This window comes from Nerophis ophidion, linkage group LG19 (assembly GCF_033978795.1).
Source record: "Nerophis ophidion isolate RoL-2023_Sa linkage group LG19, RoL_Noph_v1.0, whole genome shotgun sequence".
Classification (NCBI taxonomy): domain Eukaryota; kingdom Metazoa; phylum Chordata; class Actinopteri; order Syngnathiformes; family Syngnathidae; genus Nerophis; species Nerophis ophidion.
The window spans coordinates 21,390,860-21,407,029 of NC_084629.1; the positions used below are offsets into that span (position 1 = coordinate 21,390,860).

A 16,170-nucleotide genomic window follows, 5' to 3' on the forward strand; every position below is an offset into this window, starting at 1 on the left:
GACTGAGAAGAGTGAATCTACAATAGGTAAGCAGCTTGGTGTGAAAAAATCAACCATGGGAGCAATTATCAGAAAATGGAAGACATACAAGACCACTGATAATCTCTCTCGATCTGGGGCTCCACGCAAGATCTCATCCCGTGGGGTCAAAATGATCATGGGAACGGTGAGCAAAAATCCCAGAACCACACGGGGGGACCTGGTGAATGACCTGCAGAGAGCTGGGACCAAAGTAACAAAGGTTACCATCAGTAACACACTACGCCGACAGGAAATCAAATCCCTTAGTGCCAGACGTGTCCCCCTGCTTAAGCCAGTGCATGTCCAGGCCCGTCTGAAGTTTGCCAGAGAGCACATGGATGATACAGCAGAGGATTGGGAGAATGTCATGTGGTCAGATGAAACCAAAATATAACTTTTTGGTATAAACTCAACTTGTCGTGTTTGGAGGAAGAAGAATATTGAGTTGCTTCACAAGAACACCATACCTACTGTGAAGCATGGGGGTGGAAACATCATGCTTTGGGGCTGTTTTTCTGCTAAGAGTACAGGACGACTGATCCGTGTTAAGGAAAGAATGAATGGGGCTATGTATAGTGAGATTTTGACCCAAAACCTCCTTCTATCAATGAGAGCTTTGAATGGTTGACCAAATAATTATTTTCCACCATCATTTACAAATAAATTATTTAAAATTCCTACAATGTGAATTCCTGGATTTTTTTTTCACATTCTGTCTCTCATAGTTGAAGTGTACCAATGATGAAAATGACAGACCTCTGTCATCATTTTAAGTGTGAAAACTTGCCCAATCGGTGGCTGACTAAATACTTTTTTGCCCCATTGTATTAGCATATGAGCTACCAACACAGCATGTACAATTGATAACTGGTGCAGACCGCCCTATTAAATAGGGTTTTTGGATGTACTGCTGCACATTAATTTTATCATGCGGTATCTGGCATATAGCTATGTTTTCAAAGATGCAGCACAGAAATATAATATGTAGTATGAGCGTGTGATCTACTCAGACTGCGTGTACAATTGATAACTGGTGCTGGCCGCCCAATTTAAATGAGGTTTTAGCGTGTACTATGTGGTTTTCACCATTAGAACACTCATTTGCTGCACATTCATTGTATCATGCTCCTATCTGTGGGGTTTTGCTATGTTTTTAAAAAATACAGCACACGAGCATACTATTAGCAAAACGCAGTTATGTCGTATCTTGTGACGCATGATGTCATGTCACATAACAAAATAAAGTGTTATCGTGTTCTGCATAATGTCATATGTATAAGTGATGTTACGGTATATCACGTAAAGCATGATGTCACATCACATAACAAAATAAATCTCATCATGTTATGCATAATGTCATAATGTACAAGTGATGTTACGGCATATCACGTAAAGCATGATCTCAAATCACGTAATAAACTGTCATATCACGCAATATACATGATGTCATATCATGCAACACATGTCATATCACGTAAAGCATGATATCATATCACGTAAAAAATATGTCATATCATGTAAAACAGTGATTCTCAACCTTTTTTCAGTGATGTACCCCCTGTGAACATTTTTTTAATTCATGTAGCCCCTAATCAGAGCAAAGCATCTTTGGTTGAAAAAAAGAGATAATGAAGTAAAATACAGCACTATGTCATCAGTTTCTGATTTCTTAAATTGTATAACAGTGCAAAATATTGCTCATTTGTAGTGGTCTTTCTTTAACTATTTGGAAAAAATTATATAAAAATATCTAAAAACTTGTTGAAAAACAAATGATTCAATTATAAATACAGATGTCTACACATAGAAGTAATCATTAACTTAAAATGCCCTCTTTGGGGATTGTAATAGAGATCTATCTGGATTCATGAACTTAATTCCAAACATTTCTTCACAAAAAACAAAATCTTTAACATCAATATTTATGGAACATGTCCACAAAAAATCTAGCTGTCAACACTGAATATTGCATTGTTGCATTTCTTTTCACAGTTTATGAACTAACATTCATATTTAATTGAAGTGTTATTAAATAAATATATTTATAAAAGATTTTTGAATTGTTGCTATTTTTAGAATATTAAAAAAAAATCTCACGTACCCCTTGGCATACCTTCAAGTACCCCCATTTGAGAACCACTGATGTAAAGCACGGTGTCATATCACACACAACACTCTGTCATATCACGTAAAGCATTATGTCATATCATGTAAAAAAGTATGTTGTGTAACGTAGCAAATTGTCATATCACAATGCATGATGTCATCACGTAACAAGATACAGTATGTCATGTTATGTAACGCAAAATGTCATATCACGTAACAAATTGTCATATCAAGTAACGCATGATGTCATATTGTTGTTATGATGTCATAGTATTGATATGTTATAGTGTTGATATGTCGTATCCTTTAACACATTATGTCATAGTGTTGGTATGATGTCATTGTGTTGATATGATGTCATAGTGTTGATATGATGTCGTATTCTTTAATGCATGATGTCATAGTGTTGATATGATGTCGTATCACAATGCATGATGTCATACTGTTGATATGTTGTATCCTGTAATGTAAGATGTCATAGTGTTTGTATGATGTCATGGTATTGATATGATGCCGTATCACATAATGCATGATGTCATAGTGTTGGTATAATGTGTTGGTGTGATGTCATAGTGTTGGTATTATGTCATAGTGTTGATATGATGTCATAGTGTTGGTGTGAAGTCACAGTAAATTATAAACCAACTTTTTCCTGCTTCAGTCTCCATGTCTTTAACGCCCTAAAGAAGACACTAGAAGCTGTCAAGATGAATATCACAATTTCAAAGGGGGGAAGAAAGTGGGCATCGTAGATGAACATATTTCTGACTAAACGTGTTGCGTGCAATGAATGATTCTCCTGGGGGAGCCCTGACTAATAAACATTTGTATGAAAACATCCTCATCTTGAGGACTGTTTCTGCCTCCAGGCATGGAAGTCAGGGTACCTGAACACTGTCACAAACAAACCAAGTGCAAATCATCACATCATTCACACAACAAGTCGTACAACTCTTGGATGTCCACTGACAATATGCTTAACTCTAATAACTAGACATGCTAACTCTAACTCGACATGCCATCTTTAACAAGACATGCTAAACATACTTACTCTAACTCAGTGGTTCTTAACCTTGTTGGTGGTTCCGAACCCCACCAGTTTCATACCTGCATTCAACCGAACCATTCTTTTGTGAAAAATAAAAATTTTTTTTTTCAAATTCAAGACAAAGTTATGTTTTTTTTTTTTCATGGTGTACAAAATGAACAGTGCATGAACTCACTACAAATTATCCATTCATCCATCCATTTTCTACCGCTTATTCCCTTTGGAGTCGCGGGGGGGCGCTGGTGCCTATCTCAGCTACAATTGGGCGGAAGGCGGGGTACACCCTGGACAATTCTCCACCTCATCGCAGGGCCACAACAAATTACACACCTGCAAATCAGTGTGACTTCTACTGTTGCCGTATCCATGATACGCCGATATGGAGAAATTTTTATTTACACGATGAGTCCATACTTCCCAACCTTCATGATTTTTCCGGGAGAATCCTGAATTTCAGTGCCTCTCCCGGGGCAACCATTCTCCCGAATTTCTCCCGATTTCCACAACGATATTGGGGGCGTGCCTTAAAGGCACTGCCTTTAGCGTCCTCTACAACCTGTCGTCATGTCCGATATTCCTCCATACAAACGGTGTGCCGGCGCATTCACATCATTTATGGGGCTTTTACACACATATAAGTGAATGCAAGGAATACTTGGTCAACAGCCATACAGGTGAAACTGAGGGTGGCCGCGTATAAACAACTTTAACACTGTTACAAATACGCACCACACTGTGAACCCACACCAAACAAGAGTGACAAACACATTTCAGGAAAACATCCGCACCGTAACATAACGTAACAAATACCCAGAACCCCTTGCAGCACTAACTCTTCCGGTATCTAAAACATACACCCCCCGCTACCACCAAACTCCGCCCACCTCAACCACACCAGCCCCCCCCCTCCACCTCAACCCCCACGCCCTCCATCTCTCGCATTCAAAGGTCTCAAGGTTGGCAAGTTCGGATGAGTCGGTGAGTCTTGACTGGCTCCGCCGAACCCCTGAGGCCGACTCACTGAACCCTTAGGGTTCGGTTGAACCCAGGTTAAGAACCACTGCTCTAACTAGACATGCTAACTCTAAGGAGACATGCTAAATCTAAGTAGATGTGCTAACTCTAACTAGACATACTAATTCTAACTAGACATGTTAACTCTAACTGGGCATGCCAATTTTAAGTAGACATGCCAACTTTAACTAGACATGGAATCTCTAGTTTGAAAAGTCATACAATTAAAAGAGGATTCATATGGCCCCATTCGTGGCGGTTTACCTGAGACATGAAACGAGACACATTTGGGGTTTGCACTATCCACTTCAGCCGTCAGATGGCAGTAGAGTGTTGCATAACTTAAAATGTGTTTTGTGGCAATTCCAACTTCAACCATAGTATCAGTTCAAGGTCAAGGTTCAACTTTATTGCCCCCGCGGGGACATTTGTCTTGGGCACAATGCATCATTGCTTTCTTAACATACACAAAAACAACAGAACAAAAACACAAGCACAGACACAACCACAACCAGACAACTAAATAAATGGGTTGTACTTGTATAGCGCTTTTCTACCTTCAAGGTACTCAAAGCGCTTTGACACTACTTTCACATTTACCCATTCACACACACATTCACACACTGATGGAGGGAGCTGACATGAAAGGCGCTAACCAGCACCCATCAGGAGCAAGGGTGAAGTGTCTTGCTCAAGGACACAACGGACATGACGAGGTTGGTACTAGGTGGGGATTGAACCAGGGACCCTCGGGTTGCGCACGGCCACTCTTCCACTGCGCCACGCCGTCCCCAACTAACATTTAAACATCATAACATGGAGCTTGATAGACATAGGTGGCACTTTGATGTAGGCATAAAATCTACAGTATGGACATAAAGATAAAGTACCAGTGTGCATTGCACTAGAGCTCATGGATAAAGTACTGTGTGCTAAAGTGCTTAATTCCAAAGTGCTATGTGCTAAAGTGCCATGTGCTAAAGTTCTATGTGCTAAAAAAGTGTTAACCTATGTATGAACATTCTATTGCACATTGTTGGTCAGCTTAATGGAGGCTGGGACAAATGACAATTTAAGGCGGTTAGATTTGCATAGTGGGACCCGGAGTCTTTTCCCTGATGGCAGGGTTCCATATTCAGGGAAGAGTGGGTCTTGTGAATTGGAAATAATTTTCTTTCTTGCTATGTAGGGTAGTGCTTTCCATAATTTTTAGCAGACCGCATTGCAAAATGATCATCCCCCCCCTTCCCCCGAGATTCACCCAGGAATGGGTTCATAGAATCCCCTACTTACTGTTACTGTTATGTTTTGTTACTTTCAATGCCAAACCGTTTTTTATGCCAAAAACACAAACTACACAATATTCAGTGTTTTGTTTTGTTTTTAATGTTTTGTATTGTGTTTTTTATATGTTTAATGGATTTAAGGTGTGCAAGATTGATGATTCGCACACACACACACACACACACGCACACACGCACAATTTTTTTTTTTACAGCATCCACACAACTCTTAAGTCACTACAAACTCACCAAAATCATTTTTATTACAAAAAATTTGGTGGATTGTTCAAAGCAACTTGCGTCTAATATAAATAAATATGGTACTCTATGGTACTCTGGCGGTATATAGTGGTTGAGGGGTCAAGTATTCTGAAAGGAAATGCTTGGAATCCTTTGGTTCTCATGGAAAAAGCTTTATGAAATTACAGTTTTTCAGTTTATCGAAAAATGTCCATTATAAAAGGAGTCAATGGGGCACAAAAAGGTCCTGGGAAACTACAATGTATACTCCCTCAATAGCTCCAGTTAAAAATAACTTGGCAAAGAACGGACAATGCAAATTTACAACACATATACTATGCGTGTGTTCTACTAAGTCTGCAGGTGCAGACCGCCCTATTTAAATAAGATGTTTGCGTGTACTACACATTTTTTACCATGGCAACACACATTCATGTAATCATGCTGCTATCTGTGGCGCATTGCTATATTTTTAAACACGCAGCACATGTACTCTATTTTAGAAGCACCCATAATGGAACCCATTTTTTTTGTGTGCGCTGCAATGATCCAGTTGCCGGAAAATGCCCGTTGCAACAAGTTTTTCCTGTGGCCATTTCTCTGCCATCCGGGAGGAGCTCAACGTAAAGCCGCTGCTCCTCCACATCGAGAGGAGCCAGATGAGGTGGTTCGGGCATCTGGTCAGGATGCCACCCGAACGCCTCCCTAGGGATGTGTTTAGGGCACGTCCAGCTGGTAGGAGGCCACGGGGAAGACCCAGGACACGTTGGAAAGACTATGTCTCCCGGCTGGCCTGGGAACGCCTCGGGATCCCCCGGGAAGAGCTAGACGAAGTGGCTGGAGATAGGGAAGTCTGGGCTTCCCTGCTTAGGCTGCTGCCCCCGCGACCCGACCTCGGATAAGCGGAAGATGATGGATGGATGGATGGATGCATTTCATCCCGCTAGCCTTTAAAATGAACCTTCTTTTGCACCATGTCAAATACAATAAAAAGACTCAAAGAGGTCCCAGGTCTCCCCAAACAATGTATTTTGTAAAAAAAAAAGAAAAAAAGAAAACTGCAGTATTTGGCTGCAAATACATCATATTCATAATTTTCCATCCATCCTTTTTCTACCGCTTGTCCCTTTTGGGGTCGCGGGAGCCTATCTCAGCTGCATTCGGCGGGAGGTGGGCTACATCCTGGACAAGTCGCCACCTCATCACAGTATTCATCATTTTGCCACAAAAAAAGTCAAAAGATTCTTATTGTATTTTTTACATTCTTAACTCCTTCTTACACCGCCATGACAATTAAAAATGACGGAATACACCTTCGTCTTTCAAGTTGAGACTTTGCTTTTTAGGTTTTGATGTGAAGGAAGGTGGCAGTTTGACCCTGGAATGGGTCATGTCCATTATGCGGGGAAAGAAAAAAGTGCTTTTGAGTTGTGGCGTTTTTACATCAACCCTGACATGCACGCACACACACACGCACGCACACACACACACACACACACACACACACATTCTTGTATTTCCTAACTTCTTAAGACCTCCGAATAATGCCTACCTCTATAGGACCACCCTTTCTAGATGTATAAAGATTTGTATTTACAACATTAATAATATGTACATACTATGTAAATATAAAAAGGTACATTTGTAGTTATTTTTTTTATTTTTATGTTTTTTTTGTAATTGTTTTTAAATTTCATTATTTACTTCGTTATTACAGAATTCTCTCTCTCTCTCTCTCTCTCTCTCTCTCTCTCTCTCTCTCTCTCTCTCTCTCTCTCTATATATATATATATATATATTTCTTAAATTGATTTTGTCCAAAGGGGGCGCATTTCAATTTCTAACACACACTTGTTATTACATATGTTGGCCAAAGGGGGAGCACTTCAAATTTTTACACACACTTGTTTTTTCATATGTTGACCAGAGGGGGAGCACTTTTAAAAGCGACACACGGTCAATTTGAAAAATCCCTCCTTTTGGGACCACCCTAATTTTGACAGATTTCACCAAAAGAGGTGTCTATTTTTTGTTTTTTGTAATGTGCGTAAGGCCGATGATAAACGAGTCAAGGACCACAGATGGCCCCCGTGCCACACTTTGGGCACCCAGTTGTAAAAGCTAACTGTTCATGGCCGCTACAGTCTTAGTACCGTAGTGTATTTGTTCATCCTATGGTCACATATGGGTTGTCTTACGTCAGCACCGTAAGTCGTAAAATCAGCTGTTCAACTGGCGGGTTTTTCCATTGATGAATAGGGAAGTCCTTTCTTTGCTGCCGTCTTGTTTTATCATATATTGCTGCCTTTGCACCTGTTGATGTTAACTTTTGTATGCACATTGGATCGACAAAGAATCCTGACTTTGGAGCAATGTTCACGGACTCTAGTACTTGGCTCTTTATTAGATGCAATGGTTTTCAGTATTGGGACCATGAATTCGGTCCTAACTTGTTCACCGGTCCTCATATGGAAGATACTTTTCCTTGTGGATGTCTCAAAAAGTTCGCAAACAAACAAGAAAACCCACAAACCCCCCCCCAAAAAAATACAAAAAAAAAACCGTCCACGTGTCCTCATTTCCCTCTGCTTCCTGCATCCACGTTGCAATGCTAACTTATTCATGTGCTCTAAAGTTCACCTGCTGCGACATCCTTTTTCGCCTTTCTTTTGTGCCAATGATGGGGAAGTCACAGGTGGAGACCCCCCACCCCCACCCCTGGTCTGCCAGAGAATAAGAAAACGTAGCAGGAGGCATCAGTGTTGCAGACTAAGAGACTTTGTTGCTATATTTCGCGCGTATTGTACTAGGCAAAGAGTGTAACATTACGTGTGTTCCGATTTTTCCATACAGACCCCTCACTTTAGTATTTTATTGCGATGTCGGACTTCACAAATACATTTCTAAACACAGGTGGTCTGCCAAACAATAATAAGATGTAGCAGGAGGCATCAGTATTGTCGACTTAGAGACTATTTTTACTATATTTAGCGAGTATTGTATTAATCGAGGAGTGTAACATTACCTGTGTTTAATTTTTTCCAGACAGAGCCCTTACTTGGGGTTTTTTTTTCCAATGTTCGACCTCCACAAATACATTTCTAAACACGCTTTGTCTGCCAGAGAATAAGAAGATGTAGCAGAAAGCATCATTGTTTTTGACTAAGAGACTTTGTTGCTATATTTAGTAGGTATTGAAATAATTGAAAAGTGTAACATTACGTGTGTTTAAATTTGTCCATAGAGAGCCCTCACTTCAGCATCAGTTTTGCTGACTTAGCAACTTTGTTGCTATTTTTAGCGAATATTGTATTAAGCAAAGAGCGTAACATTACATGTGTTCCAAATTTTACCATACAGAGCCCTCACTTTATTATTTTATTGCGACGTTGGACTTCACAAATACATTTCTAAACACGATCGGTATGCCAGAGAATAAGACAACGGAGCAGGAGGCATCAATGTTGCTAACTCAGCCACTTTTTTGCTATTTTTAGGGTGATTATAAATAAGCGAAAAGTGTAACATTGCTTGTTTTCAGATTTTTCAATGCAAAGCCCTCACTTCGGTATTTTTTTCCGATGTTGGACCATTCCAAATACATTTCTCAACACACCTGGTCTGCCAGAAAAAAAGAAGACTTAGCAGGAGGCATCAGTGTTGCCAACCTGTTGCTATATTTAGCGAGTATTATATTAAGCGAATCGTGTAACATTATGTGTGTTCTGATTTTTCCATACATAGCCCTCACTTTAGTATTTTATTGTGATGTCGGACTCCACAAATTAATTTCTAAACACACCTGGTCTGCGAGAGAATAAGAAGATGTAGTAGGAGGCATCGATGTTGTCCACTTAGAGACTTTGTTGCTATATTTAGCGAGTATTGGAATAATCAAAGAGTGTAACATTACATGTGTTTGAATTTTTCCATACAGAGCCCTCATTTAGGTATTTTTTTCCGATGTTCGACCTCCACAAATACATTTCTAAACACTTGGTATGGCAGAAAATAAGAAAACGTAGCAGGAAGCATCAGTTTTGCTGACTTAGTGACTATGTTGCTATTTTCAGCGAGTATTGTATTAAGCAAAGAGTGTAACATTATGTGTGTTCCGATTTTTCCACACGGACCCCTCACTTTAGTGTTTTATTGCGACCTTGGACTTCACAAATACATTTCTAAACACGCCTAATCTGCCAGAGAATAAGAACACGTAGCAGGAGGCATCAGTGTTGCCGACTTAGCCACTTTGTTGGTATTTTTAGGGTGATCATATTAAGCGAAAAGTGTAACATTGCTTGTTTTCGGATTTTTCGATGCAGAGCCCTCACTTCAGTATTTTTTTCCGATGTTGGACCATCCCAAGTAACATTTCTTAACACACCTGGTCTGTCAGAGAAAAAGAAGACTTACCAGGAGGCATCAGTGTTGCCAACCTGTTGCTATATTTAGCGAGTATTATATTAAGCGAAGAGTGTAACATTACGTGTGTCCGTCGCTATCAATATCCTCAAACACAAATCTTTCATCCTCGCTCAAGTTAATGGAGAAATTGTCGTTTTCTCGGTCCGAATAGCACTTTTTGTTGGAGGCTCCCATTAAAAACAATGTGAATATGTGAGGAGCCATCAAACATGTGACGTCATCATCTGCGACTTCCGGTAGAGGCAGGGCTTTTCTCTTAGCACCGAAAGTTGCAAACTTTATCGTGGATGTTCTCTACTAAATCCTTTCAGCAAAAATATGGCAATATCGCAAAATGATCAAGTATGACACATAGAATGGACCTGCTATCCCTGTTTAAATAAGAACATCTCATTTCAGTAGGCCTTTAAAAGGGAACATTATCACCAAACCTATGGAAGCGTCAATATATACCTTGATTTTGCAGAAAAAAGACCATGTATTTTTTTAACCTATTTCCGAACTCTAAATGGGTGAATTTTGGCGAATTAACACCTTTCTGTTTATCGGTTTCGTAGCAATGACGTCAGAACGTGACGTCACCGAGGTAATCCATTCGCCATTTTCATTTTCAGCACATTACAAACACCGGGACTCAGCTCTGTTATTTTCCGTGTTTTCGACTATTTTTTGGAACTGTGGAGACATCATGCCTCGTCGGTGTGTTGTCGGAGGGTGTAACAACACTAACAGGGAGGGATTCAAGTTGCACCACTGGCCCGAAGATGCGAAAGTGTCTGCCGCCAGACCCCCATTGAATCTGCCAGAGTGTCTCCACATTTTACCGGCGGTGCTAAGACAGACATGGCACAGAGATGTATGGATAACCTGCAGATGCATTTGCAACGATTAGGTCAACTAAATCACAAAGGTGAGTTTTGTTGATGTTGTTGTCTTATGTGCTAATCAGACATATTTGGTAGCAGCATGACTGCCAGCTAATCGATGCTAACATGCTATGCTAATCGATCCAAACATGCTATTTACGCTAGCTGTATTTACATTTGAAACTAGATACCCACATTTAATGCGAAACAAACACTTACCAATCGACATATTTAAGTTGCTCCAGTGTCACAAGATGCGAAAGTCCTGATCGTTTGGTCCGCAGATTTTACCGGCGATACTAATAAGGCAGCCATTCTATGGGCCACTTCATTAGGTACACCCATGCTATGGCGGAATAGCGTCAATAGCTATTCGCTCAATAGCTTTAGTTTCTTCTTCAATTTCGTTTTCGCTATCTGCCTCCATACTCCGACCATCTGTTTCAATACATGCGTAATCTGTTGAATCGCTTAAGCCGCTGAAATCCGAGTCTGAATCCGAGCTAATGTCGCTATATCTTGCTGTGGTAACCGCCATGTTGTTTGTATTGGCAGCCCTGTATGACGTCACAGGGAAATGGACAGTCGCAACGCAAATAGCAAAAATCAAGAACTTTAAAGCTTTTTTTAGGGATATTCCGGGAGGTGTAAAATTTTGAAAAAATCTTAGGAAAATAAAACAAGCCACTGGGAACTGATTTTTATTGTTTTTAACCCTTTTGAAATTGTGATAATGTTCATCTTTAAGCAAAGAGTGTAACTTTACGTGTTCAGTTTTTTTCCCCTCGTTGATGTCTCAAAAGGGTAAAAATACAAGAACACACACACACACACACATACACACACTATAAAGCTAACCTTTCTGACAGAAGTAATAAAGGTTTTATTGGTTTTGCAGCCCTTCTATGGAAGAGAGGATTCATCTTTACGGTGTGTTTTCGGGGGCTTGTACTTTGCCGTGTTGTTTATTTATCGATCCAATCTCCAACACCAAGGTTGGACCTATTATTAAAAAAAAAAACAAAAAAAAAACAACAACCCCAAAAAAACAAAAACAAAGTGCATTTGGCTTTTGTGTTTTCCCTGTGCCATGCATATATTTAGTTGTTGTGCATTAATGGCGCAGGCCTTTGCAGAGCTCTGCTGGCGTGGCAAAGTGGCTGAAATGAGGCAACATATCGAGACAAAGGCGAACCGGCCCGTCTCAAGGGGCGGAAGTAAATGAACAAAAAAAAAAAAAAAAAAAAACATGAAAGGAGTAGGGAGCGTCGTTAGGCCGACCAATAACAGTAACCTTCCCCGGCGTTTGTGGCCACTCAGCGCTTCTTCATTGACATCAGCTTGCATGCATGTGTGCTGCCCTCAGGAGCCCCAACAGTCCACAGCCCGCAAAAACAAACAATAAAACCCCACAAAAAAACGTCCACCTGTGTCCTCATCCATCCTGCATCCACCTTGCAATGCTAACTTACTCACGTGCGTTAAAGTTCACCTGCTGCAACATCCTTTTTTCGTCTTTCTTATGTGCCAATAATGGGGAACCTTCCCTCCCCACGCACACACACACAAACACACACACACACACCTTGCCGAAAGAGTCAATTACTCACAGCTGTTGGCGGCAGACGCTCCGCAGAAGGCGCACAAAGTCGCGCACAGGGCGAGCGTGAGCGTTGGCCCGCGCATTTTTTCCCGCCCGTCCGTCCGTCCGTGCGTGTTTTTCGTCCGTCCACCAGCCCCCCGCCGGCCCCCCTCGCTCCTCTTTATCCCGCAGAGTGTCTCAGCGATGCGGCGGCGATGCGAGGTGGAGAGGAGAGGCTCCTCATGCCGCGGCGTCCGTGGAGAGAAGCGGTGTGACGTTGGAGGAGCGGCGCGCTCCCACGACGACAAGGCGACACCACCCTCCACCGTGTGAGGCGGCCGACGTCCGCTCTCGCTCACTCGGCAGCATCCCTCCTCCTCCCCCGCCTCCTCCTCCTCCTCTGCCCGGCCTGCTCCCACCCACCAGGAGGGGGAGAGCTCTGACTACAACCTCAATTTAACACTTACCGGGGCTTTGAACTATGTCTTCATTAAAGTGGGGGCACTGCGAACGAGTTGCTTCAAAAGGAGGCAAACCGCGAAATGTTACCACAAAAAAGGCATTTTTGCCATCGTTGATGTCGTTGTTTGGACTCCCACGAATAAAATGTGGTGCCGCTTTTACACACAATTAATCTGCCAGGGAAAAAGCAGACTTACCAAGAGGCATCAGTGTTGCCGACTTAGTTAAAGTGCCAAGGATTGTCACACACTTATACTAGTGGTGTTCCTCAGGGTTCCACCATAGGTTAGTTCTACTAGTGTTGTTCCTTAAAGTTCCACCTTAGGTTAGTGTTGTTCCCTAAGCTTCCATTTAAGGTTAGTTCTACTAGTGTCATTCCTCAAGGTTCCACCATAGGTTAGTTCTACTATTGGTGTCCTTCAAGGTTCCATCTTAGGTTAGTTCTACTAGTGTTGTTCCTCAAGGTTCGACCTTAGGTTAGTTCTACTAATGGTGTCCCTCAAGGTTCCATCTTAAGTTAGTTTTACTAATGGTGTTTCTCAAGGTTCCTTCTTAGGTTAGTTCTACATGTGGTGTTCTTCAAGGTTCCGCATTACGTTAGTTCTACTAGTGTTGTTCCTTAAGGTTCCATTTAAGGTTAGTTCTACTAGTGTTGTTCCTCAAGGTTCTATCTTAGGTTAGTTCTACTAGTGTCGTTCCTCAAGGTTCCACCATAGGTCAGTTCTACTAGTGGTGTTCCTTAAGGTTCCACCTTTGGTTAGTTCTACTAATGGTGTCCCTTAAGGTTCCATCGTTGGTTAGTTCTACTAATAGTGTTCTTCAAGGTTCCGTCTTAGGTTAGTTCTACATGTGGTGTTCCTAAAGGTTCCACCTTAAGTTAGTTCTGCTAGTGTTGCTCCTCAAGTTTCCATCTTAGGTTAGTTCTACTAGTGTTGTTCCTAAAGGTTCCACCTTATGTTAGTTCTACATGTGGTGTTCCTCAAGGTTCCACCTTTGGTTAGTTCTACTAATGGTGTCCCTCAAGGTTCCATCTTAGGTTAGTTCTACTAATGGTGTTCCTCAAGGTTCCTTCTTAGGTTAGTTCTATATGTGGTGTTCTTCAAGGTTCCGCATTAGGTTAGTTCTACTAGTGTTGTTCCTTAAGGTTCCATTTAAGGTTAGTTCTACTAGTGTTGTTCCTCAAGGTTCCATCTTAGGTTAGTTTTACTAGTGTCGTTCCTCAAGATTCCACCATAGGTTAGTTCTGCTAGTGGTGTTCCTTAATGTTCCACCTTAGGTTAGTTCGACTAATGGTGTCCCTCAAGGTTCCATCTTAGGTTAGTTTTACTAGTGTCGTTCCTCAAGATTCCACCATAGGTTAGTTCTGCTAGTGGTGTTCCTTAATGTTCCACCTTAGGTTAGTTCGACTAATGGTGTCCCTCAAGGTTCCATCTTAGGTTAGTTTTACTAATGGTGTTCCTCAAGGTTCCATTAAGGTTAGTTCTACCTGTGGTGTTCCTCAAGGTTCCACCTTAAGTTAGTTCTGCTAGTGTTGTTCCTTAAGGTTCCATCTTAGGTTAGTTCTACTAGTGTTGTTCCTCAAGGTTCCATCTTATGTTAGTTCTACATGTGGTGTTCCTCAAGGTTCCACCTTAGGTTAGTTCTACTACAGTAGTGTTGTTCCTCAAGGTTCCACGTTATGTTAGTTCTACTAGTGGTGTTCCTCAAGGTTCCATCTTGAGTTGGTTCTACTAGTGGTGTTTCTTAAGGTTCCACCTTCGGTTACTTATAAATGATAAATGATAAATGGGTTGTACTTGTATAGCGCTTTTCTACCTTCAAGGTACTCAAAGCGTTTTGACACTACTTCCACATTTACCCATTCACACACTGATGGAGGGAGCTGCCATGCAAGGCGCTAACCAGCACCCATCAGGAGCAAGGGTGAAGTGTCTTGCTCAGGACACAACGGACGTGACGTGGTTGGTACTAGGTGGGGATTTGGGGATGTTTTTCCAATGTTCGACCCCCACAAATAAATTTCTAAACATGCCCGGTCTGCCAGAGAATAAGAGGACGTAGCAGGAGGCATCCGTTTTGCCGACTGAGCAACTTTATTGTTATTTTTAGAGAGTATTGTATTAAGCAAATAGCGTAACATTATGTGTGTTCCGATTTTGTTGCATACAAAGCCCTCACTCAATGGTGTTCAGGGATGAATGGTTTCTCCTATTGCTATTTTACAATTTTTTCAGCTATAGTTACATTAATCATTAGTAATGTCGCAGCCTAGTTTTGAATGACAGGGTCCCTGCTATCACATGTTGATGAAAATATAACATTTACATAATAAAAGTCAACTACAAGCTTCCCAAATGCTGTAATAAATTAAGCATGATGAGTTGACTTGAAATTGTTTAATGTCGCACGTTTTAAATGTAGAAGAAACGTTTTGTCATTTAATCAAAGCAACAACTTGAGGCAGTTTAATGTGGATTAACGTGGGCAAAATAATTATAGTGTTCCCAATGTTAAAAGGATAAAGCCATTGTTTACAAATTAGGTAAATAAATAACCCCAAAATTTATATTTTAATGTTTTCTTACTGTACCAAAAATTAACCGAACCATGACATCTAAACCAAGGTACGTACTGAACCGAAATTTTTGTGTACCGTTACACCCCTAGGTGAGTGCCATTATTGGGTATAAAAACAGCTTCCCAAACAATGCTCAGTCTTTCACAAGAAAGGATGGGCCGAGGTACACCCATTTGTCCATAACGGCGTGAGCAAATAGTCAAACAATTTAAGAACAACGTTTCTCAAAGTGCAATTGCAAGAAATTTAGGGATTTCAACATCTATGGTCCATAATATCATCAAAAGGTTCAGAGAATCTGGAGAAATCACTCCACGTAAGCAGCATGGCCGGAAACCAACATTGAATGATCGTGACCTTTGATCCCTCAGACGGCACTGTATCAAAAACTGACATCAACCTCTAAAGGATATCACCACATGGGCTCAGGAACACTTCAGAAAACAACTGTCACTAAATACAGTTTGTCACTACATCTGTAAGTGCAAGTTAAAGCTCTACTATGCAAAGTGAAAGCCATTTATCAACATCATCCAGAAAGG

General features: G+C 41.1%; 1 protein-coding gene across 1 annotated transcript in view; it reads right to left on the bottom strand.

Moving 5' to 3' along the window:
• LOC133538166 (contactin-associated protein-like 5) overlaps positions 1 to 12,938 on the bottom strand; it is a 309,867-nt gene extending 296,929 nt beyond the window's left edge. The window contains exon 1 of the mRNA XM_061879527.1: positions 12,617 to 12,938. Coding sequence (XP_061735511.1) covers positions 12,617 to 12,692 — 76 coding nt within the window. The 5' untranslated portion in view covers positions 12,693 to 12,938. The remainder of the gene's footprint in view (positions 1 to 12,616) is intronic.
• Positions 12,939 to 16,170: the final 3,232 nt, after the last annotated feature.